The following is a 26,220-nucleotide window of genomic DNA, read 5'->3' on the forward strand; positions in this document are numbered from 1 at the left end:
GTTATCTCTCCCAAACAGCTACTATTCATCCTGGACCCTAGATATTGTGCGTTGGCAGGACATTCAACCACAGTGGGCATTTCAATTGAACCCAACCCTGCCTCCACCCAACAGCTAGTATGTACAAACCCGTGACAAGGGTTATTGGACAGCAATCGCAACTGGGAATCTTGGACAAATTTCTTTACCATCCCTCCTGCCAAGCTTTGAGAAGGGAGGTGGGGTTAGGAATGGGATAGGGATATTAAGATCAATAGTAACCCTTACACCACTGCTGCCTTTTATGACCAAGATAAAATAAATTAGCACAGGTCAGAAATCAAACCTGAACCACATTCTGGTCTATGAAATTTAGTACTACCTCTAATTGTGCCTTTATTTATTAGGAAGCAGTCGGAGTATTTTGTGCTAAGATTCCTCTTCCGCCACATGATGTGTAACATTGATACATACAATGCCTAGTGAAAGGCAGGTGCATATGGTGTTTTAAGGGTACATGGCTGGTACTGGTGCATAATAATCTCCTATAACATGTATGTAAGCAACCACTAGGTTCAGTATCTGTCCTGGTCAATCACTAGCTTTAATACGTGAGGTTCTGTCGCGTCTCCGCTATTGCGTGTTAAGGACGGAAACGTGCCCAGTGCAAAAAAAAGTTTTTAAAAAAGCCTGTTGTGTATTCAGTAAATGTCCTGTTGCAACAACTTCTCAATACGGAGCGGCGGGGGGGGGGGGGGGGGGGGGAATCATGTAAGGAAAAACTATACTACTATTTAAAAAAAACGTATTTATTTTTTGATGGTAAAGTGTACTTCACATTTTTAATGTTGGCGTTCATGATTCAAGTATTTCGAAGTGTGATATGTTTTTTGTTTTTTTTTGTTTTTTGTTTTTTTTTGATTAAAAAAAAGTAGCCGAAAATTAGGAGGGAGGTGTCTATGTGCACAAAAGAGACTGTGGATGACCCCCTTAATTTGTTTCACTTTTTTCTTTTTTTCTCCTTTTTTTTAAACTTGTTTTGAAACTTATTGCAGTTTGAAAAAAAACACATTAGTGCTGCTGTTCAAAAAAGTTCACGAGGTCACAGGTCAAAGGTTGAAAGCTTAGAAGTTCAAATTGAATCAGCCCCTCCGCCCAGGAGGTCACCAGGTAGTAGGGGGGGCCGGACTGCCCATTCGGTGCGAATCATCAGAATTCGGGGCTCCCCACAGGCTTGCCGTGTAACTTGGGGTTGCCCAAAGTGAGGCTCCCGCCAGGTTCCCGCTACCTCTGCCCACTCCTCCGGCACTGTTCCACTGTCCCAGGCCAGACCGTCCACCAAACGAGTGAAGGCTGCTCCCGACTGGATCCATCTGGCTCTGTCCTGTCTCCAGTGTCTGCCAGCCTGGGGATGGTGTTGATAACTGACCTTGTGCAAAATAGCGGTTGACTTCCTCTTCACTGACAAACTCAGCAAGGATGGTAGTGTTCCCCAACACACACCTGAAAGAAAATATAAAATAAACCGAGGACAGAATTACTCTTGGCCTACAGAATTTGGGAACACTGGCTCCTTACAGTCCCTCAAGCATGTAGCACCATTCATCAAGATCATGGCAGACTCGCAAACCAGCATCAAATACTGTCTCCCTTCCACACTACCACCACCTCATGTCATTTTGTTCTGTGTTTTTAAACTTCAATTCAGATATCAACTGGTGTCATCTTCCAGCATTTCCATTTACTATTTCTTCTTTCCCACTAATTTTTCTTAACTCTCCCCCTGGAAGTAGGATTTTAATTCTGGTCAACAGCAACCTATTAACGGGCAAACTCAAGAACTCAGGAACTGTGAACCTTCACAGGCAGTTGAGACTCGGTCATCTCACTGAGTAGCAGCAAGGTAAGGTCACTCAAACAAGGTTCGTGCTGAAAGTGACTAAGTATTTTACAAGGTCTAAACAGTGCTGAATATTGCCTCAAGGACACTGGATTCCAAACAACAGGCATTGCCCAAAGCTGAAAGGCAAGCATTCTTCTGTAACGTGGGAATCAAGAAAATGCTGCAAGTACCACACACATTTTGTCACAGTCCAGAAGAAAAAGACAGGACTGTATTTCAAACTCTGCTAAAAATCCACCCAAGCACAACTTTAAGCTGCCTGTTTTTATTTCAAATGACTGATCTGAGTGGATTACCAGTATTTTCTCCATTCACTTCTGGTTACCAGTATTGGTAGCTGTAAGAATTTTTTTTTAAAAAACAGTCCAGTTAATGGCTCTGTCACAGTTCTGCTAATTTGGATAAAGGCGATGCTGATAACGTTCTGTTTTGTCAAAATGCTTTGTTTTTCTAAACAAACTATTCTGAAAGGAGGCCTGCTTTTAGTAGTTTGAGACTGTTCACATCTTCCCAACTAGAAAACAAGATTAACAAAAACAAAGTTGCTGAGAAAAACCCAGCAGGTCTGCCAGAGGAAGGGTCAGCGGACCTGAAACGTTAACTCTGTTTTTTCCTTTACAGATGCTGCCAGACCTGCTGAGCTTTTCCAGCAACTTTTGGTTCCCGAATTACAGCATCCACAGTACTTTTGGTTTTTATTTAGTACAAAACAGGGTTGTTGGATAGGAGCCCAGAATTGGAAGGAATCATCAAGGAATAACCAATACGATATCAAAGCCAGGAACTCACATGTGCAGCGCAGTCTGGGCCTTAATAGCCTCCTGCTTGGTGCTGTATCGGACCAGTGCAGTGCCGTGTGTCAGGTTCAGGTGGAATGTTATCAGCGGGCCATGCTGCATGCAGATTGTTCGCAGGGTGGAGCCATCAATCTAAGGAGAAATATATTTAACTTGTTTAAACACTTTTTTAAAAAAGCTTGCTTTCCACTTATGCCAAGTCCGACTGGGCTTAGTTTAATCCGAGTGATTACTCTTTTACATCCAGGTTTACTGTTGTTATTACAGGCCATTCCACCTAAGGGACATCACTGTCAAATATTTCTCCCCACCCCTTCACTCTACCTCCCTCTCCAATCAAAAGATGCTAAGGTCAAATGCCACGAGCTGTGGCCTGACAGATCAATGGTCTCAGTAGCACACTGCGCAGGACATTTACCAAATAATCCGTCAAAAGTGCTATCAAATTTTTGATCATTAAAACATTTCTTAGTACAAGGATATAAAACAATAAGGTTTCATCTGCAACTGAATAAGGCCTAACCTTTTATCAATGAAGTCTTTTCTGCTTTGCAACCTATTTTGTCATTCACTTTTTTATAGATCATTAAAATACATATTTCTCTTGCATTCGCAATTTTTCATAAAACAACTGGTGACAGAAAGGTCATGAAGATGCACAATGGTTTTTTTTAAAAATATAAACATTAATTGCCTCCTGGTCAGACATCAACAGGTTTCGTCTGCATTTCTCAACATGAAGGGATACAAGTCTTTGATAACAGCTGTCCACAACAGGAAATGTGGAAGTGAACCACGGTAAGGAATACCAATGCTCAAGGCCAAGGACCAATTCCACCTCCTGGAAACACCTGCCAAATGTGTGCTCAGGATGTGACACTAGGATTGGGCTCATCATCCATGCAAGGACCCAGAGAACCCATAATCAGTGACACAGAATTTCCCACGTGGACAATCATACTTAGTCGTGAGTGACTGATGATGACGACAATCTTACGTATTTCTGTATTCATATAAAATTTTTGGTACGAAGAGTTATGCTTTAATCTAGCAATATGAACCGCTTTTATTATTAGGACAAGCAATTTCCACACTAATAAACAGTATTTATTTTGCCTTCACTCTACTCTGGTGATGATATCAGGCAAGCACAACACATTATGAAAGCTTCAAATTACCAGTTCAGTGCTATATAACTTAACTGTTAAGAACAAACTTCAGGAAATCCCAAAATATTTCTGCTATCAGACTACACCTCCAGCTCTCTTTATGTCTTGTCCTAAATTTATATTGCTTCTCTTCTGTTATGCTTTTTTGGGAAATCAACCATCATGCTACACGACAATGCTCCCTACAAGCTTGTCTTCATGCTTCAGCAATTGGGAGAGGTTTATTAATACTGAAGAAATCTCCTACTCTTTTCCATTAATGAAAACACATTTGTTTACACAAAGGTGACAATGTTAACTATTATGCTTTGCCAAAACCTGGCAGAACAGCAAACCTACGAGGAATTTTAAACACCTTCATGATATACTTCTCAACAATGAACATTGTCTAGAATTTCTGTACCTGTGGAGTGAGATTATGAAGAACAAGCCAGGAGCTGACCCGAACAGACCCACCCGAACTGCCGTCACCCCAGTTTGAACCTAAAGAGGAAAACATGAAAATTAATTTGTTTCAAAAAGCTGTTTTCTTGCAGAAATGAAAAAACTAGCCAATAACACTGTCAAGCGATTGGCGGGAGCTCATAATTTCTTTGAAATGGAATGCCAAAGCCGACACTGAAAAACATTTGCAAGATTAAAAGAGTGCCAAAGGACACTGAAGTAAATCAGGATTGTGATTAGTTAATGCTAAACTTAAGAAAAAACATAACCATATCATTTCAACATCATCATCATCATGATACTGCAAAGTGCTCTTCAACCTTTAGAACGCAGTCCCAAAGTGCTTCCCAGCTAATTAATTACTTCCAAAGTGCAGTTCTGTTATGTGTGGAAATCAACAGCCAGTTTGAATGCAGCAAGATATCACAAACATCAATGAGCAAAGCAGTAAGTTTGTTCTGGAGTGCTGATTGAGGAATCGTCTACTTCTTCACGAACATCACCTTTTAAGTTCACCTGAGTTATACATGTGCTCCAAAAGATAGCATCCCTGGTCACACACCACTAATTCAAATACTGCATTGAAGATTCAACATAGATGTACGCATGTCATCACACTGGGGCCAAGGTAATAACATTAGAGTACTTTTTTTTAGGACATCAGAAAGAGAGAAAAAGATAAAGATAAAGTAGCTGCAAGTTACGTACTCAGGGCATATCGTGAGTCCTGTACACCCCACCCTCTGCTGAATCGGGGTGCACCACTGCCCCATAGAGATGACGGAGGCTTCTGATTGGTCAGTCCTGGTGGTGGCCGGGTTGGCGGGTTAGTGTTTTTAGATGACATCTGATTCTTCCACATCCTGGGATGTCCAATTGGATCTGGAGACCACGTTGACTTGAAGTCGTTGAACTTGGCTGCAAAAATATGGTTTAGACCCAGTCAAAACAAAAACAAGAAAAGGAGAGACTTGGCTATGAGAGAAACTCTGAACACATGAAATACTACACAATGCTAAACTTTTTGTCACTGAAGGTTCAGGTATAAGGTAACATGTTCTGATTTTGGTCCCTTCAAACCAAGTGATTTAGAAACTTGTTTAGACAGTGGATGATGTATTTACTAAAGGTTTTCCATGATTATGAGTGAAAATCAAGTATAGTTTTAGACCATACAAGGTAGAAGAGCAAGTAATAAGTCAACTAACCGAACATATGTACCAACATCCAAAACAGAAGTAGACCACTCAGTCCCCTTGAGCCCACTCCATCAATCAGATCATGGACAATCTGTCTGTATTTTAAATTCAACACATATATGTCTTTGATAACATTTGACTCTTTTGCCAAAGTAGTATCAAAATGTGTCCTAAAAGGTATTCAAAGACACCACTTCTACTGCCTTCCGAGACAGAGTAAAACCAAAAAATTGCTACGCAACACTGAAAGACAAAGCAGTTGAATGAAAAAAGGAACAAATGGGAAGGAAGAGGATAAACAGAAAGATTAAAGGAACATAGGCCCTCATTTACTGTTCCTGTAGCGTAAGTAGGTGTTGGGGATCAGGATTACACAGAATTCAGACAAAGCAGAGAGGGAATTACCTGGGAAAGTTAAGATTCTAACGGACAATTCTCCTATGCTTGCCACCGCCTCCCCTCCCACCCAGAAGTATCATTTACTTTGGAGAATTCAAAGGGATTTTGCTGTGGACCTTGTTTTTAATATCATGTGAGCAGAATTGCCACTCCTCAGAAAATCCCTGTGTAGCTGAACCAAGGAGTGACTATTTACTTTGTTCACCTTGTACCGATTGCTCAAACCTGTCCCCGAAACCAGATTAATAACTTTAGCGAGTTTTGGAGAAGATTTGTAGCTCAGGTTGAGGTTCTGGATGTGAGTTTGCTCGCTGAGCTGGAAGGTTAGTTTTCAGACGTTTCGTCACCATTCTAGGTAACATCATCAGTGAGCCTCCGACGAAGCCTTCTTCACTGATGATGTTACCTAGAATGGTGACGAAACGTCTGAAAACTAACCTTCCAGCTCAGCGAGCAAACTCACATCCATTAATAACTTTATTGATCACATTTTGATATTTTAGAAGTGACTGATAAATGCAAACTTAATTACCTTTCAGGAAAAATTATCTGCAGTAAGCTTCACATTGCACAAGGTGGTTAAAGTAAGCAACTTGGTTTTGCTCTCATAGCTGTTAATAGAGGTACACACTTTGCTCTGGGGAAAAAAAGTTCAGGCAGTGAATGATTCAATGCACACCCTACCTGAAGTGCTCTGTACGGTGCTGTAGGAGCTGTTTGAGGCACTATAGGACCAGGCACCAGGTGAAGGCAGCGAGGTGTTCAGGGAGGAACTGGACCCTGTGACAAACAAGACAGATCAACCTGAACTCTTGCTTCAGTGGTCAGCTTCAAGCGTTAGTGGTGGTGGTGGGTGGGAAAGAAGTCAAAATCAAGTATTGGTTTTTACAACCATCATTAAGTGCAAGAAATTATTACAACTTTAACAATGACAAGGCTGAGGGGTGACATTACCAAGGTTTATAACATCATGAGGGGTATGGGTAGAGTGAATAGCTAAGATCTCCTCCCCCCCCCCCCCCCCAAGAGTAGGGGAGTACAAAACTAGAGGACTTAGATTTAAGGTGAGGGGGGAAAACTTTGTTTTCACAGAGGGTGGCGTGTGTTTGGAACTAGCTGCCAGAGGAAGTGGTGGAGGCAGGTATAATTACAATGTTTAAAAGACATCTGTTCAGCATGGACAAGTTGGACCAAAGGGTCTGTTTCTATGCTGTATGACTCTTTGGCTATGACACTACAGCTGTAGTTTATTGCCAGTACCAAATGCATGTTGGAGTCCTCTAAGGGATAGGTGAGCAACATTAAGGCCCTTGGTGATTTAGCAATTAAAAAGACACTTCATTACCACTTTCAACTTAAGTTCAGCATTATGACAATCATCTCCGTGCTGTCATTAAGGATCCAAAATTGCATCACACAAGAGAATTTGCCTCTCTCTTTCTCTGAATAAAACATCCACAAGTCGTGCTATCTGACTAACCTCTGGTGTTGATAAAAAGGGACAACTGGGTCAAGCATTCCTACACTAAGAATCCAAATATATACCCCAAAATAGGAATTATTGAAAAGAAACAATGCGAGGATCATCAGATCCCAAAGTAGTTTCCTGGTAATTAATACAAAGCAAAACTAAAAACACTCAAAACAGAAGGTAAATCAGTCACATACCTGTGCTCCTGTCCCTGAGAAGTTGGTGTTCTGAGTCCGGGGATGGGGGTGCTGCAGAGCTATTTATCATGCTTGCTGGCGTCGCATACGGGTCTGATTCAGGGTCAATGTTTTGAAAACCCTTCCATGGTTCCCCAGGGCGGAATTCTGACATCAAAATGAGGAAACCAAGTTGACAAACATTTCTCACATTGGTTCCTCGCATCTGCTGCATTTGACTGATCATCTACATAACACCACCTTCCTACACTGAATATATCCGAAGAACATGGGGATAATTTGAAAAGATTCGTTGCCCTTAGCGGAGAAATTCCTCACCTCAGTCTTAAATGGTATAATTGTTATTCCAAAACAGTGTCCCTTGTTCTGAAATGCCCCAGTCAGGAGAAATATCCTTTTTATATCTACCCAGTTGACCCCTGTAAGAACTGCATATGTTCCAATGAAGTGTCTGCTCAGGGCAACTCCTCAGAATCTGCGTAAAGAACAAGCCTGCTATCCAGGAATTAATCCAGTGAACTTTCACTGTAATTCATCTACGGCAGGTATATCCTTCCTTAGGTAGGACTAAAACTGTACCCAATACCCTGTGTGAGCTCACAAAGACTGTAAAATTGCAGCTAGACGTCTTTGCTCCTGTACTCCAATCCTCTTCGAATACCAATGGCCTTTCTAGTGGCTTGCTGCATCTGCAAATTAACTTTGTGACTTATCAACAGGATACAGAGGTTCCTTTAGACCTCAACACTTCCCAAATAAAAACCAGAAGAGCTGAAGATGCTATAAATCAGGAACAAAAACAAAGTTGCTAGAAAAGCTCAGCAGGTCTGGCAACATCGGTGAAGGAACACTTCCACTCTCTCAACATTTAAGAAATATTGTGCATTTGTGAAAAACTTCACATTTTTCTATATTATGTTCCATCTGCCATGTTTATACCCCACTTGGCTGGTCTAAATGCCCTTGAAGCTTTTTTGGCACCCGCCTCGCAATTCATCCTCAGTTTGTCTCATTAATGATTTTGGAAATATTACATTTAGTCCCCACGGTCAGATCAGTGATGTAGACTGTCTACAGCTGGGGCATGAGCAAGACACAATATACTCCCAACAGTCACAGCCTGCCAACCTCAGGATGATTTGTTCACGCTGATTCGGTTTCTGTCTCTTATTCAATTTTCAATTCATGTCAGCATATTCTCCTCAGAACCAGATACCCTAATTTGGTTTAACTTCTTGTTTTGGAGCTTATTGTTAAGTCTTCTGAAAATCCAAATACCCTATATCTACTGGTTCCATCCTGAAAAAGACTCCAACAGACTTGTCAAAATGATTTCACCTTCATAAACCCATGTTGATTATGCCCAAGCCTACCTTTTAAGTTTCCAATTATCACTGTTTATAGTAGAATGCAACCTTTTCTTAATGCTATTGTTAGAGAATAGCTATGTAGTTACAAATTTTCTCTTTTGCCTTTCTCAAATATTGGGGTTACATTTACTATCTTCTAATGTGCTGAAACTGCTGCAGAAATTTTGAAGGTGGCCACCAATGGATCTACTGTCTCTACAGTCTAGTCTATTCTTTCAATACTCCAAGATGTCAATCATCAGACCTAGGGGATTTAGCAACTTTCAGTCCCTTCGGTTTCTCAAATTTGCAAAGCAGTAGTAAACTAGTGGTAATTCATTCAATTCCTAATTCTGTCTATATCTACCTGTAATGGCCTACATTTTCCTTTCCTAATCCTTTCCTCTTCACATTCCTATAAATGGGCTGCTGAAGCTTTTATAGGTTTCTCAATTATTTACTTTCATATTCGAATTGCCCTCTATTAGTTTTGGCTTTCCTGTGCATAATTTTATCATACTCGCATTTTCTTTGGCTTATTACATTTCAGCAACCATATCAGCTCCTTTTTTGATCTGATGCACTTTAATTTCTCTTGCTAGTCACATTTGGTCCCTTTACCCGTTTGGTGTATGCTTCATAGGAATGTGTTGTAAACCATGCATTAACTCTTTGAAAGCTGGCTCTTGCCTGTACACCATCATATCTTTTAAAATAGTTGCCCAAAGTGGAAGGATAATCTATTGTTCCAGTTCAGGATGGTGAAGAGTTTGGAGAGAAACTTGTAGATGTGGGTAGTGTTCTTAAATACCTGTTGCCCCTCTGGGTTGTCAGAATTGTGGGTTTGAAAAATGCTGTCGAAAGAGCCTTGCTGAAGTTCTGCAGTGCATCTTGTAAATGATAGGCTCTGCCGCAATTGTGTTTAAGTGGTAGAGGCAGCAAATGTTTGTGGTTGCGGTGTCAATCAAGCAGGCTGCTTTGTACTAGATGGTATCAGCTTCTTGAATGTTGTTGGAGCTGCACCCTATCTAGGCAAGTGGAGAGTATTCCATCACACTCCAGACTCTGCCTTGGCGATGGCTGACAGACTTAACAATGGAGATTATTAAATAGCCCTTTCCCCATTGCACAATATTGGAGTTAAAATAGCCCATTTTCTAATTGGTTCCTCAATTTAGTGTTTGAGAAAAATCTTATGTACATTCCAAGAATTTGTCCTCCAGATAGAGTGTAAATTAAGTACATCCCATCTATATGCAAACTGACGTACCCATGACTACTTAATACCCTTGTTACACGCATCTCTAATTTCTTGGCTTATACCATGCCCTATGTTTATTACTACTATTTGGTGTCCCATAAACAACTATCAATGCTTGCTTCTCTGTGCTGTTTGTTAGCTCCAACCAACAAGATTCTACATCTGATTTTCCAAAACCAAATGTACTGATCTTAGGTGATATGGGAACTGCAGATGCTGGAGAATCCAAGATAATAAAATGTGAGGCTGGATGAACACAGCAGGCCCAGCAGCATCTCAGGAGCACAAAAGCTGACGTTTCGGGCCTTGACCCTTCTTCAGAGAGGGGGATGGGGTGAGGGTTCTGGAATAAATAGGGAGGGAGGGGATGGCGGACCGAAGATGGAGAGAAAAGAAGATAGGTGGAGAGGAGAGTATAGGTGGGGAGGTAAGGAGGGGATAGGTCAGTCCAGGGAAGACGGACAGGTCAAGGAGGTGGGATGAGGTTAGTAGGTAGGAGACGGAGGTGTGGCTTGGGGTGGGAGCAAGTAATGGGTGAGAGGAAGAACAGGTTAGGGAGGCAGAGACAGGTTGGACTGGTTTTGGGATGCAGTGGGTGGAGGGGAGATTTTGCAGCTCGAGAAGTCCACATTGATAGCTTTGGGCTGCAGGGTTCCCAGGCGGAATATGAGTTGCTGTTCCTGCAACCTTCAGGTGGCATCATTGTGGCACTGCAGGAGGCCCATGATGGACACGTCATCTAAAGAATGGGAGGGGGAGTGGAAATGGTTTCCGACTGGGAGGTGCAGTTGTGCATTGCGAACCGAGCGGAGATGTTCTGCAAAGAGGTCCCCAAGCCTCCGCTTGGTTTCCCCAATGTAGAGGAAGCCACACCGGGTACAGTGGAAGCAGTATACCACATTGGCAGATGTGCAGGTGAACCTCTGCTTAATGTGGAAAGTCATCTTGGGGCCTTGGATAGGGGTGAGGGAGGAGGTGTGGGGGCAAGTGTAGCATTTCCTGCGGTTGCAGGGGAAGGTGAAGGTGCCGGGTGTGGTGGGGTTGGAGGGCAGTGTGGAGCAAACAAGGGAGTCACGGAGAGAGTGGTCTCTCCGGAAAGTAGACGGGTGGGGATGGAAAAATGTCTTGGGTGGTGGGGTCAGATTGTAGATGGCGGAAGTGTCGGAGGATGATGCGTTGTATCCGGAGGTTGGTGGGGTGGTGTGTGAGAACGAGGGGGATCCTCTTTGGGCGGTTGCGGCAGGGGCGGTGTGTGAGGGATGTGTTGCGGGAAATGCGGGAGACGCGGTCAAGGGCGTTCTCGACCACCTGTTCTTCCTCTCACCCATCGCTTCCTCCCACCCCACGCCGCACCTCCATCTCCTACCTACTAACCTCATCGCACCTCCTTGACCTGTCCGTCTCCCCTGGACTGACCTATCCCCTCCCTACCTCCCCACCTATACTCTCCTCTCCACCTATCTTCTTTTCTCTCCATCTTCGGTCCACCTCCCCCTCTCTCCCTATTTATTCCAGAACCCTCACCCCATCCCCCTCTCTGATGAAGGGTCTAGGCCCGAAACGTCAGCTTTTGTGCTCCCGAGATGCTGCTGGGCCTGCTGTGTTCATCCAGCCTCACATTTTATTATCTTGGATTCTCCAGCATCTGCAGTTCCCATTATCACTGATACAATTTTAACCTCACTGCAAAGCCTCTTCCAGGGATGCCTAACCTGAAGAAGTTAACCCTCCTCCCTCTGGACCAACCTCAGGGAATCTCTCTCCCAATGCAACTCTTTTGTAATCTCTTCGGCCTTGAAACTGCTCGACCATGTCCTGAAGCAAACCAGGTACCACAGCCACATCACCTTCCTCAGCACCTGCCTACGGAACCGGATCATCCCTAATGGACTACAGTCTACATTTCAGCCTTCCCAATTTTGCCCCAAGCGTGACCACCTCTACACCCAAAATATTCAGACCCTTCAGAAGTGTTTCTCCCTGCAAGTCCTGAAACAGACACTCGCAGCCATGCGCCGGCACCTCCACACACTGCAATCCAGCCTGCCCCAGCCCAGAGCCTCCCTCTCCCAGGCCTGGAAAGGACCTCTGATGTTTTTTATCCTCCGCAGGATCCACAGACTGAACACCCAGTTTAACTCAGCTTTACTGGACACCAAAAATCATAAGTACAACCAACTCACTGGCCCCTGCCACCCACAAGAGGATTCCTGCGCCTCCCAAATCCTGAGTCCGTCCCTGCCCCTCCCCCACCATGCACCCGCTGCCATTGACCATCAGGACACGGCCGGAGACCCCACCGATGACGTCACATCCGCCTCCGCCGGCCACACCACTTCCGGAACCGCTGCTGCAGTCACCGCCTCCACTTCCAGTCACAACACCCCACACACCACCCTCACCGCAGCTGCTGCCGCCCTCCCCGATCCTCCAACCGCCGACGGAACCCCGCCCACGGACGACGGAACCCCGCCCACGGACGACGCCCTCATGGCTCCGCCCACAACCTCCACAGCCAGCAACCCCAGAGGAGACAGCCACGCTGAACCCTGCCGCATCTTCACCATCCCCCCAGACCTCCCACTAACTGAGGACGAACAGTCAGTCCTTAGTAAGGGGGTCACCTTTGTCCACCAACAACCACACATCAACAAATGCCAGTCACGACTGGACATAGAACAGTTTTTCCGCTGCCCTCGTCTCCACGCCTACTTCTTCAACCGGGAACCTAACCCAACCTCCACTGACCCCTTCACCCGCTCCAACACAAGTCCTCCTCCTGGACACCACCCCCAGGCCACCTACCCTCCCTCGACCTCTTCATCTCTAACTGCCGTCGAGACATTAACCGCCTCAACCTCTCCACCCCTCTCACCCACTCCAACCTCTCCCCCGCAGAACGGGCAGCCCTCCGCTCCAACCCCAACCTCACCATCAAACCCGCAGACAAGGGTGGCACAGTGGTAGTATGGCACACTGACCTCTACATCGCCGAGGCCAGACGCCACCTCCTACCGCCCCCTCGATCACGACCCCACACCCGAGCACCAAACCATCATCTCCAACACCATTCATGACCTCATCACCTCAGGGGACCTCCCAGCCACAGCCTCCAACCTCATTGTTCCCCAACCCCAGACGACCCGTTTCTATCTCCTTCCCAAAATCCACAAACCTGCCTGCCCTGGTCGACCCATCGTCTCAGCCTGCTCCTGCCCCACCGAACTCATCTCCACCTATCTGGGCTCCATTTTCTCCCCTTTGGCCCAGGAACTCCCCACCTACGTCCGTGACACCACCCATGCCCTCCACCTCCTCTAGGACTTCCAATTCCCTGGCCCCCAACACCTCGTTTTCACCATGGACGTCCAGTCCCTATACACCTGCATTCCGCATGCAGATGGCCTCAAGGCCCTCCGCTTCTTCCTGTCCCGCAGGCCCGACCAGTCCCCCTCCACCGACACCCTCATCCGCCTAGCCGAACTCGTCCTCACCCTCAACAGCTTCTCTTTCGACTCCTTCCACTTCCTACAAACTAAGGGGGTGGCCATGGGCACCCGCATGGGCCCCAGCTATGCCTGCCTCTTTGTAGGTTACGTGGAACAGTCCCTCTTCCGCACCTACACAGGCCCCAAACCCCACCTCTTCCTCCGTTACATTGATGACTGTATCGGCGCCGCCTCTTGCTCCCCAGAGGAGCTCGAACAGTTCATCCGCTTCACCAACACCTTCCACCCCAACCTTCAGTTCACCTGGGCCATCTCCAGCACATCCCTCACCTTCCTGGATCTCTCAGTCTCCATCTCAGGCAACCAGCTTGTAACTGATGTCCATTTCAAGCCCACCGACTCCCACCGCTACCTAGAATACAGCCCCTCCCACCCATCCTCCTGCAAAAATTCCATCCCCTATTCCCAATTCCTCCACCTCCGCCGCATCTGCTCCCACGATGAGGCATTCCACTCCCGCACATCCCAGATGTCCAAGTTCTTCAAGGACCGCAATTTTCCCCCCACAGTGGTCGAGAATGCCCTTGACCGCGTCTCCCGCATTTCCCGCAACACATCCCGCCCCCGCCACAACCGCCCAAAGTGGATACCCCTCGTTCTCGCACACAACCCCACCAACCTCCGGATACAACGCATCATCCTCCGACACTTCCGCCATCTACAATCCGACCCCACCACCCAAGACATTTTTCCATCCCCACCCCTGTCTGCTTTCTGGAGAGACCACTCTCTCCGTGACTCCCTTGTTCGCTCCACACTGCCCGCCAACCCCACCACACCCAGCACCTTCCCCTGCAACCGCAGGAAATGCTACACTTGCCCCCCACACCTCCTCCCTCACCCCTATCCCAGGCCCCAAGATGACTTTCCATATTAAGCAGAGGTTCACCTGCACATCTGCCAATGTGGTATAGTGCATCCACTGTACCCAGTGTGGCTTCCTCTACATTGGGGAAACCAAGCGGAGGCTTGGGGACCGCTTTGCAGAACACCTCCGCTCAGTTCGCAATAAACAACTGCACCTCCCAGTCGCAAACCATTTCCACTCCCCCTCCTATTCTTTAGATGACATGTCCATCGTGGGCCTCCTGCAGTGCCACAATGATGCCACCTGAAGGTTGCAGGAACAGCAACTCATATTCTGCTTGGGAACCCTGCAGCCCAATGGTATCAATGTGGACTTCACCAGCTTCAAAATCTCCCCTTCCCCCACCGCATCCCAAAACCAGCCCAGTTCATCCCCTCCCCCCACTGCACCACACAACCAGCCCAGCTCTTCCCCTCCAACCACTGCATCCCAAAACCAGTCCAACCTGTCTCTGCCTCCCTAACCTGTTCTTCCTCTCACCCATCCCTTCCTCCCACCCCAAGCCGCACCTCCATCTCCTACCTACTAACCTCATCCCACCTCCTTGACCTGTCCGTCTTCCCTAGACTGACCTATCCCCTCCCTACCTATACTCTCCTCTCCACCTATCTTCTTTTCTCTCCATCTTCGGTCCGCCTCCCCCTCTCTCCCTATTTATTCCAGAACCCTCACCCCATCCCCCTCTCTGACGAAGGGTCTAGGTCCGAAACGTCAGCTTTTGTGCTCCTGAGATGCTGCTGGGCCTGCTGTGTTCATGCAGCCTCACATTTTATTATCATGTACTGATCTTATCCTTCAGTAACAGCACTATGCCACTTCCTTTCACCTGTCTTCCCTTACAGTCAAACACCCCAAAATATTCAACTTCCAGCTTTAGTCACATTGTAGCCACAACCCTGTAATGGCCATCAGCCCTCACAACAACTTGGAAGGTTTTTTTTTAAGGATGTAATGAGCACAACAGATAGGTTGAAGCTGTTGGATCTATCTAGATTTTCAGAAAGTTTCTGACGTAGTTCAAGAAGACATTAGTAAACAAAATTAGAGTACATGGGATATTTTGTTGCAGGAGAATGTAGTATCATGGATCGAGAACTAGTAACAGACAGAAAATAGTTTAGGAGTAAATTGATTACTTATAGTTTGGCCAGCTGCCATTAGTAGGGTTCAGCAAGGATCAGTGTTTAAGCCGTAGCTATTTCCTATTTCTTTTTAAATCAATGGTTTGGATGATGTGATTTAACATAATATTTCCAAGCTTGCAGACAACAGAAGTAGCTGGAGTTTCAAGGAGGATGCAAAGTCGGACTTAGAGAATTTGGAAAGACTAAGTAAATGAGCAAATTTTTGCAGACGGAATTTAATGTGGAGAAAGGAGAGAGATTATCTACTTTGGTAGGTGGAACAGAATTCTGGGAAGTGTTGATGGGGGTCCTTCATCATGAGTCACAAGTCACAAAGTTAACATAGGTACATGCAAGCAATTAAAAACATGAAGCAGTACTTTGACTTTAATTACTCTTGCATTCAATTTATTTTGTAAAGATGCTTTGTACGATTATATATTGAGTACTGGTAAGAACACATCCAGCATACCTGTGAGCAGTATTGTCTTTCCATAGGAGAGGAGACTGTATTTGCCATACAGGCAGTGCGACAATGATTTGTCAAACTAATTGGGAATGGATGGATTGTTTTGTCCAGCAAGATAAATAGGCTGGACCTATGTTCTAGAATTTAGGAAAATGTGAGGTGATTGCAATCAAATATACAAAATGCTTACTGGCATCAACAGGTTAGATACAGGAAGGATGTTTGCCCTGGTTGGGTAGTCTAAAACCATGAGACACGCCTGGGCAAAAATAAGTTAAGAGGAAATCATTCGGATTTCAGGTGAAGAGAATTTCTTCACTCGGAGTGGCAAGTCTTTGGAATTCTCTGTCCCGGGGCCTGTGGAGTGTCAATGGTTCAGCATATTCAAGACTGCAATTAATAGGTTTCCACATATTAAAAACATCAAGCAAAACAACGTAGAGTAATGAAACAGTATTGAAGTAGATGATCCCTGTCAGTTTCTCAACTTCCTGCCAAATCAGTGCAAACTATTTCCAAAAGCATTTCCCCACGAACACATCAGTCTCAGTTCTGCCGCAGCTTAACTTGATCTTCCTAGTACAGGTCAGGCTTACCCCAAAACTGTTGCCAATGCCTCAGAAATCAAAGCCCTTCCTCTGCACCAGCCATTTCCTCTCCTCTCCTATTTCTGTACTCACCAACATGTGGCAGTGGGAATAATCCTGAGATTATAGCCTTCAAGACCCTTTCTAAATCGCTTTCCTAGCTCTCTCAAATTTGCTTCAGGACCTCACCCCTTTACTGAGTTGCTGATCCTTGCAATGGCTATTACGTAGGCTGATACTCCAGTTCTGAAGGAGAACTGCACTGATTGAAGTGCCTGATTTTTCACGTATTGCTATAATTTACCTTCAGGAGCTGCTCCCCTAGAATTGTCAAGAACTGAGGAACCCAGACAAGGCAAGGACTGAACTCAGGTCATGTTGATTAGAAAGTTTCTCAATTGAAGCCAAACTTCACCTTTTTAAATCTTAGTACGAGTAGTTTCTGACCTGGAGGCCAACTGGAGCTGCTGGAACCATTTGAGAGCTTAGATGTGGACCAGTTATCACTTGCAGGACCCGAATGGCTGGCCAAAGAGTCACCAGTTATCATTTCATAATAGGGCAAACTATCTCGAGACTTTGGCGGTGCCATGCTGCTCGAAATTGCACCTACAAAAAACACAAGTGTAAGATTAATACATTGTTTATTTAGCTGGTTGATCAGCAGAGCAAGTGAATCTCCAGTGTACACATATCTGAAATGGTCAGAGGAAGACATGACAAAGCTGAACAAATCCCCACAAAGCAATGCAATCAATAAGCAGCATTATAATTCAATATGGTACAAAGTCAGGCATGTAACAACTGTGTTTGACACTGCTCAAAATTTGCAAGTTTAAAATAGCACCCTAGACATTCTCCTATTTGCAGTGAAGCATTTTCTCCTGCTCCCAAATGCCCCCAAAATGTAATTAAGCTCGATTCACCATCTCATCTGGTTGAGGCAATTCCAGTCAAATATTCTGAAACCCATCAAAAACACAAACAACCACTCAACTTGAAGGCTGCAGTTAACTAGTTCCTAAAACGTCATTGATTAGTAATCAAAGATTTACAGCATTTGAAAGAGAGAAGGCACAGTAAATTTGAGGATTAAAAGGTGAAAGAAAAGAAACAAAGGAAAACTGAAATACAACTGTTAGTACAGCAGAGTCTTCATTCAACACAGACTGAAGAAAGGAAGATGGCACCTGTTTTCAGTACATCAGAGCCCCATGCTGGTTTTGGACAGTTACCATTTTTGAGGGGGTTGTGATCTGGCGGTGGAGTGGCAGGTGAAAGACCCTCCATGGTCGTCCACTGCTTGAGCCGAGATTGCTGGGACTGAGGTTCCTTCATTCCTACAATACTGTTGACGTCTAATTGGTTTACGTTCATATTTGAACCCAGACCTGCAAGTCAAAAGGACATTTTAATACTGTTCACCCAAAATCCATGGGTTGTATAAGTGATTTGTATGAAGACTAAATTTGAAAAAAAAACAAGTCAACCTGATGAGAGGACCCACCCATTGGGTAACCCGGCTGAAGTTGTCCTTTGGTCTGGAAGTCTGGAAGGCCAGAGGGAACAGAATTAGGCACAACATTATCCAGGTGTTGCTTGGGTATGCCGGGATGTGATGGCGAGTGTTTCATCCCAGGGGTGTTGTTATGTCGGTGTTGCTGCTGCTGCTGCTGCTGCAGAGCGCTTACAATGCGGGCAAGCTGAGGGAAAAAAAGACCACACAAACGAGCGTTACAGGTGAGCTGAACATTTCCATCTCGGAGTAACTTGGTATATTCACCAAACTTCACTCTCGAATGCCAAATGCTTTAATAACTGATAGAAGACAGTTAGGAAAAAGGGAGAGTTTTCAAGATGGCACCTGTAGTGATATGCCACAGGGATCAGTGCTGGGACCACAGTTGTTTACAACATATGATGAATTGGACAGGAAAGTGAACATACTGCAGCCAAGTTTATAGATGACACAAAAATAGTTGGGAAAGGCAACTGATGAGGATAAGACAAAGTCTCCAGAGGGATACTAATGTGTGATTGGTCAAAAACAAGTCAGATGGAATATAATGTGGAACTGAGAGATTATGCATCTTGGCAGCAGGAAGAATCAAGGAGCTGATTACTATTTAAATGGAAAGACTGCAGAAATCTATGAAACAAAGGATTTAGGAGTTCTCATCCACGAACCACAAAAAGCTAGCATCCAAATTCAACTGATAATAAGGAAGGCAAATAGAGATTTTGGCCTTTATTTCAAAGGCAATGGAGTACAAAAGTAGGGAGGTTTTGCACAATCGATACAAGGTATAGTCAGATAATAGCTACAGTGAACAGTTTTGAGCCCCTTATCTAGGGATGGTTATACTGGAATTTGAGACAGTCCAGCGAAGGTTCATGAGGCTAATACCAGGTACGGAAGTACTGTTCTTACGAGAACAGGGTGAGTCGACTGGGCCTGTACTCACTGCCTCTCGTTTTTCTATATTCCAATATTACTGAAACATACAAGATCCTTCGAGGACTTGATATGGTAGATGCGTCACAGACTGAGTCATTAAACATATTTAAAGCTGAGATAGATTTTTAGTTAGAGAATCAAACAGCATGAGCAAAAAGGAAGGAAAATGGAGTTGTGCGTTATTAAGTCAACCATGATATCATAAAATGGCAGAGCAGACTTGATGGGCAGAATGAACCAAGATGGACAGAATGGGCCAATTCTGTTTCTTTGTCTTATGGTTTTATTAAACCAGTAATTTGATAATGAGACAAGAGAAAGCCTGAAGAAAAGGTCAAAATAATTCCCCCTCCATCCCTCACTGTTCCCACAAAACGTCCCTGTTAATATTTACTCTCCAAACTCACACTTCAATTCAAACTCATACTTCATATTCAATTAGGCAAGTTCCTGAAGGGGATCTTTTGGACAGGGGAGCTCAGGCAAGAAAGGTGCAGATTTTTATAAAAGGTTTTTGAAAGCCATATCAATAGCTTTTCACAAACTTATTTAACACCTTTTTTAAAAAAAAACTTTGCAAAATCTGATTCCATATTGGAAATATACTGGAATTCCTTCAGTGTCATTGGAACAAAATCCTGGAAGTCCCCTCCTAGCAGGATATTAGCTTTACCAACACCAAATGGACTGCAATTGTTCAAGGTGGCAGCTCATCACCACTTTTTCCAGGGCAATTACAGTTGCACTATTAATCCTGCCCAAGCTATAATCACAAATAATTTTTAAAAGTTTCCATTTCATTGTTTCCCCAACATACAAATTAATTCCCAGTTAGATTTTATCAAAGAAGATTCATACAAAATAAAAGTTCACCATGAATGGTCCACAGCAAGCAAGAGAATCACAACAGTAAAATTCAAGATGGAAGATAAGTATTAAAACTTTTTAAACCATCTCAAATTAATTGTCAGTGAGCAGAATGCATTGAGACTGCTATTCCCTAGGATTTGATGAAGCCACAGGATTTTCATGAACACAGCAGGGTCAGTGATAAGTGTGCAGGGTTATCAAACACACTGTAATGTGAAGGACAGATGTGTATGAGTCTGCCTGGAGACAGGGCTGCTGATACCAGCCTCAATCCCCTCTTCCTGAAGTTGTTTTGCATCCATGTAGATGCATAAAGGGAAATGCAGTTAGCTCGCTCTATTGATCTTCCTGTGCAGCACGTATCCAAAGAATGTGAGAAAAAAAAACTGGAAATCAATGTGGGCAGTGAAACTTCAACACACTGCTGTGCAATGCCAAACACTAGTGTAAGTAAGGCCATGATGAAGCAAAGAGCAGATAAATTAAAAGATTAAAGATTAATCAACTCGCTTCTTAATTCAACATTTCGATTTTCAGTATCTGCAATTTTTTGTTTTCATGTTGCCTGCATGACTACCTTATCCAAATCAGCACAATACAGCTATGACTCAGCTTTGAATTTATCCAGTTTTGATTTCATCAGTGCGCAAATATATTTATTTAACTCTTTCATATTAATTGAAATAGCAAATAAATTACCAAATTAAAGTTGCTCTGCAACTATTTCAGGTCATTCTCAAAAAGCCAACTAAAATACTGATAAATAATTGTCCATTCAGGTTCATTAAGCTTGGAAAAGAGGGTATAGGAGCTAACACTCTGGACCCAGCCAGCTATCAATCAAGGTCACGTCTGCTTTGACAGTTTTAACATTTTCCAGCTAGCTTGTTGAACAATCCTGAGTGGGAACAGCAGGTATCCACAACAGTGAGGTAACTGCACACACGGATATAAAATTCAACAGGTTCTAACACACCCAACTGAATACTGTCACTCCAAGGTTCAAGTGAAGGGCAGCATTGATGCACCAGCAATACCAGTGCTTTTCGCTGATCTGACCATTCAGCACTCTTTGCTCAAAAACAGTGATAGCAAGTAACAATGACAGGAAATATCTTGGGTCTTCTATTATCGTATACCTGCTGCTCTTGCTGTTGTCGGACAGCCGCAGAGAGCTTTCGTTGGTTCTGCAGTACTTGCTGCTGTTGTTGCTGAATCAAGAGCTGATAAGCCTGTGTAGATGGACAAGAAATTCCAGTGAAGTGGGCAACAAGTTAGAGTGAAAGACAGATTCTTTTAAGTAATTATGTTTACTTTGCATACTTTATGTTTTCGTCAAGGTCCAACTTAGGAATAAGTTTGTATGGAGTAAACTGCCTCTTGTAATATTTAACAGAGCAGGCTATTTGGCCATAAAATTCATTACTCTTGGATCTACTATCCTTCATAGTAAGATTGTATGCATTAGATATTTTTAACACCACTGAATATGAACAAAAGCTGAGACACTTTCGGTAAGGAACTTCTACAGCCAGAGAGTGATTAATCTATGGAATTCACTGCCACAGAAAGCTGTGGAGGCCTGGTCACTGAGTAGATTCTTGATTATCAAGGGGATCGAGGGTTACGGGGAGAAAGTAGATTGGAGTTGAGGAACTTATCAGCCATGATTGAAGTGGTGAAGAATCGATGGGCTGAATGGCCTAATTTCTGCTCCCATGTCTCATGGTCTTAAGGTATGATTGCTTCTCCCAAAGGAGAAAACTCAGAACTGCACAAAGTCATAAAGTGAAATGCAGCCATGCTCTGCACAGCTTTAAACAACATGGAGAACCTTTCACCCTTACAAAATCTTCATCAGCATAAAAAGCCATGTCACATCAACAATGAACCGAATTAACACAATTATCTGATGTAGCAACATCATGCTGGAAGAACATTACTTACCAACTGCAGCTGTGGGAGTTGTGGGAGTTGACTGAGCATAGCTATTTGTTGAGGGGATAATTGAGGACCAAGGCTAAATAGGGCTGGGTTCAGCGCACCATTCGGAGTGGTATGCTTCAACATGGAGGCAGGAACCTACAGTCAAAGCAAAGAATCCACTTAGCACATTAATATATCAAAAAGCAGTTATCGCCACTGCAACTTTCTAATCTTGATTGATCTCTCAACAGCATTTTTGGATGCATCTCAAGTTGGGCTGCTGATGCTTTCTGATCAGGAAGCAAGGAGCACATTCTAACTTTATGGCAGACAATGTCTATTAATAATTGAGAGATGCCGGTGCTGGCACTGGAACGTGGAAAAAATTATAGTCTGGCTAGCAATTCTTACATTCTATTAATAGTTTAAAAAGTAACAATTATCTCCGGTTACAGTAACCCAAATGATACAAATAAGCACCCATTGTGAAATGTAGCCCATTCAGCTGGGTTGAGTTAGAATCTCTATTCAAAAGCTTATCTAGTCTCTTGAAATTTAAACCTCTACTTCTCCCAACATGCTATCTTCTAAACAAAAATACCAGGAGTAGACACATGAAGGGTTCTATAAGCTCAGAGACGAGCTAGGGTTACATACCTGAGGAGGGGGTAGGAACTGTGGAGGCACTTGAGGCCGAAGGTTAGGCTGGGATGAATTCATGGGTTGTACTTGAGGTGTATGCACACCCCTGGATTGTGCTGTGCTACCACCAAATAAACCATGATTGCCATTCTGTGCAGTCAAGAGAGAGAAGAAAAACAGATCAAAAAAAACAGTAAAGCAATTAGATTTTATCCCAGTGATTGATCTCATATCACAACTACTTCAATGAATCAGGAAGTCAGTAACAGGATGCAGACATTGCTGTAACCTTTCTAACTAGTATCCAAATTCAGCTCTTGTTTTGATATTTGTCCATTGTCATGCTACTCTACTATACAACAGGAACTGCCTATATCAAAAGGTAGTTAAAGAACTAGAGAATTGGTTTTTTTACTGCTAAATTCCAATCACACAATCTTCAATGAAGCAGTACTCAAATATGGGTTTATAGACTCCGAATTGGAAGTACAGATTCCATTCAGTGCATTATACCTGCCTTGTCTCCACAATGGACTATCTAATTGATTCATATTTTGATATTTGTCTACTGACTGCTTACAGAGTTATCTAAATGCTACAAGTGATTCAGCTTTGGAAGCTGCCTGCATCTACATGCGTCAATCACCATTCTGCATTGATAATGATTTGTTGGCCCTCACGTCCAAAACTTCAGCAAAAAGCCAGAACTTACTTTGGTTGATAATATTGCACTGTGTTCTCTACTCAAATTGCTGCCAGAATATTGCACGCCCCACTCTCTCCACCCCATTCCACCCTGTGAAAGGACTATAAGACTGTTTCATCCCAGGATGATAAGAGTCGGTATCAGACTGCTAGATTTTCATCTGTGGCAAAGTGGATGTAGTATGAAAATTCTACAAATCCCATCATGTAACTTTACGGTCACCTCAGTGAAAGCCTCTCTGTTGCAGCAACAGAAATGAGATATTAAACAGCTGAGAAGAACACAGGTGTCAGAACTGCTGTCGTGCCATGGAGTTTCTAACAGTTTATAAATGTGAGCCTTCATATAGGGAAAAGGAGGAAACTGAAGGTGCAAATTTGCTTCTCTCAGGAGAACTTCCTCACTACCTCTGTAAACCTAACAAAATTAGTGTATGAAGATGGATGGAAACCCAGAATGACATTTAGCCCTGAAAGAAATGCATGGACTACAACCTCTGCATTATTGTAAAGAAAGTTCAACTGCAGCTAGCCTTCTAAACAGTAAATCTAGTCACTAGGCAGAACTGAACAGCACAGTACAAGTGTGCTGAGCACTGCTTGATAACATACCAAATGTTTTTATGTCATAAATATTTAAGGCTTGTTTTTATTTAGTGATCTTGAAATAGTTGACTTCAACCCTTTCCTGTATCCCATGATTAACATTGCTGTAATACAGAAACACCAGAACTGGTTCAGAGAAGAAAGAGAGCACAATATAAAACCTTAAAAGAGCTTAAACTTGGTAAAAAGAGTCAAGGTGGTTAAAGTTTAAAACTGCTATGTTAAATTATCAATAACCTAACTCATTAGTGCAATCTCTTTTGCAATACATAGCGACATGCAGGCTGGAAAAGACACTTAGATTTGCTTGCTTAGAATGGAATTGATTGCATGATATCCTTGTTGGAAGACACATTCAGAAAGCAACCCTTACGTGTCTAGCATTTAGATTTTGCATGTTAAGACCAGAGCCGATGCAGCCGAGGCTGGTGGTGGGTAGAGCAGTGCCCGAGGGAGACAGCTTGCAGCTTGGAGGAGGGGAGAAGGGCGAGTTAGGTGCCTCATCAGACAGGCACCCATCTTGATTGGAGAAAGGCAAAGTCAGCTGAAGGAGGGTTAGCCAATCAGCATGCAGTTGTGGAGAAAAGGGAGGGGAAAACAGACAAGAAAACACCATAAAGATAAGTTGTGGGAAGAGCAGGAAGAAACATCAAAAATGAGAAGAGAAAGCAGTTAGGCATTTCACACATAATTAGTGCCTTAAATCAAACTTTTACATACATATCAACTGGGTACATAAATCAAGAAGTGTTCAAGAATTCTGGACCAACACAGGATCCTTATTTTCCTCATTACAGCAATAATCCAATATTCCACAAAATGAACCTTTCCAATGTCATTAACTCAGACGCACATGTTATAGAGCAGCCATGAAGCACTAATATTTAGCAGACAGGCTATAAAAGGATCATACAAGTATATCATTATCACATGCATAACAGTCTTAGTTTACCCAAAGTATTTACCCCAATAGAATTCAGTACTGCCTGAATATGCCACCATTTAACAAACTCAATTAGGGACAGAGCTAAACCTAAATGATTTAAAAAACCTTATTGATAATCTTAGTAAATTTGTGCAATCTGCTTGCAATATTTAGAAAAATGCTGGTAGGAGAACATTTAAGTTATTTGGTTGGAAATGATCAGATCACGAACTCAATATTAACAAGATGGGGGGGGGGGGGGGGGGGAGAAGGAGGGAAGGTGAGAAACTGAAAACTAATCCAGATTTTCCATTTTTGGACAGAATCTAGAATTAAATTTACAGAAACTGGTTTGGAAATGACTCTGTCTAAAATTAAAACCAAGGCTGTATTAAATAGAACACAAAGAAATTCTATCAATTTGACACAGTGGGTAAGTGCCTACCTCAGAGTCAAGAGCGCTATGGACTCGAGAGGTAAACTAGATTAGCTACTAAAGTTCTAACTGAGATGCTGCATCTGTTCCGGTAGGATTCAAGTAAATATTAAAGATCTCTCAGAATGATCTGATCAGCAATGTTGTTTTTCTGGTCAATATCCCCTCTCTCAAATATTATAGAAAGTCATAATAAAAAGCAAAACGAATTACTAATTGGCTGGCTGTTTCAGTACATTTCAGATAACCATCTCATTATCAGCTTCTTGCGTTTTTGAAAAATTCATGCGATGGAGGCCTCATTGGCGAGGCCAACACTTATTGCCCATCCTCAGTTGCCCTTGAGGTGGTGGTGGTGGTGAGGTGCCTTCTTGAACCACAGCAATCCATTAAAATGTAGGTACACCCATTATGCTGCTCAGAGCTGAGCTCCTGGATTTTGGCCCAGCAACAATAAACAAATGGTGATACATTTAAAACAGGATGGCGAATAGCTTGGAGGGGAGCTGGCAGGTGGTGGTATTCACTTGTCATTTATTCTCTTCTGCCTTCTAACCTATGACAGATCTACTCTTGTATACTCTCTCCCATTCCAGCACTGTGTTGTCTCTATGCTTGTTTAAAGCCCATAACATCTAAGGCTGTTACTCACTCCACAGATGTTGCCTGACCTGCTGATTCTTCGTGTATGTGTCCTTTTTATTAGAAAGGGATTATGTTAGCTTCTATTCACTGCAGCCTCTGAAAGTCAGTTCTGTTCTGGATGGGAGTTTGCTCGCTGAGCTGGAAGGTTTGTTCCCAGATGTTTCGTCACCATTCTAGGGAACATCATCAGTGAGCCTCCGATGAAGCGGTGGTGTTATGTCCCGCTTTCTATTTATCAGTTTAGGTTTCCTTGGGTTGGATGTCATTTCCTGCATTGGTGAT

At 43.5% G+C, this 26,220-nt stretch overlaps 1 protein-coding gene across 1 annotated transcript in view; it reads right to left on the reverse strand.

Annotated features, from left to right (window-relative positions):
- Nucleotides 1-727: 727 nt before the first annotated feature.
- LOC125447124 (trinucleotide repeat-containing gene 6B protein-like) overlaps nucleotides 728-26,220 on the reverse strand; it is a 156,577-nt gene continuing 131,084 nt past the window's right edge. The window contains 14 exon segments of the mRNA XM_059640558.1: nucleotides 728-1,159; nucleotides 1,161-1,482; nucleotides 2,672-2,811; nucleotides 4,252-4,331; nucleotides 5,001-5,210; nucleotides 6,575-6,670; nucleotides 7,559-7,705; nucleotides 17,173-17,334; nucleotides 17,961-18,116; nucleotides 18,233-18,428; nucleotides 21,193-21,285; nucleotides 22,001-22,135; nucleotides 22,637-22,771; nucleotides 24,306-24,476. Coding sequence (XP_059496541.1) covers nucleotides 1,112-1,159; nucleotides 1,161-1,482; nucleotides 2,672-2,811; nucleotides 4,252-4,331; nucleotides 5,001-5,210; nucleotides 6,575-6,670; nucleotides 7,559-7,705; nucleotides 17,173-17,334; nucleotides 17,961-18,116; nucleotides 18,233-18,428; nucleotides 21,193-21,285; nucleotides 22,001-22,135; nucleotides 22,637-22,771; nucleotides 24,306-24,476 — 2,091 coding nt within the window. The 3' untranslated portion in view covers nucleotides 728-1,111.

Source organism: Stegostoma tigrinum, chromosome 38, assembly GCF_030684315.1.
Source record: "Stegostoma tigrinum isolate sSteTig4 chromosome 38, sSteTig4.hap1, whole genome shotgun sequence".
Lineage (NCBI taxonomy): Eukaryota > Metazoa > Chordata > Chondrichthyes > Orectolobiformes > Stegostomatidae > Stegostoma > Stegostoma tigrinum.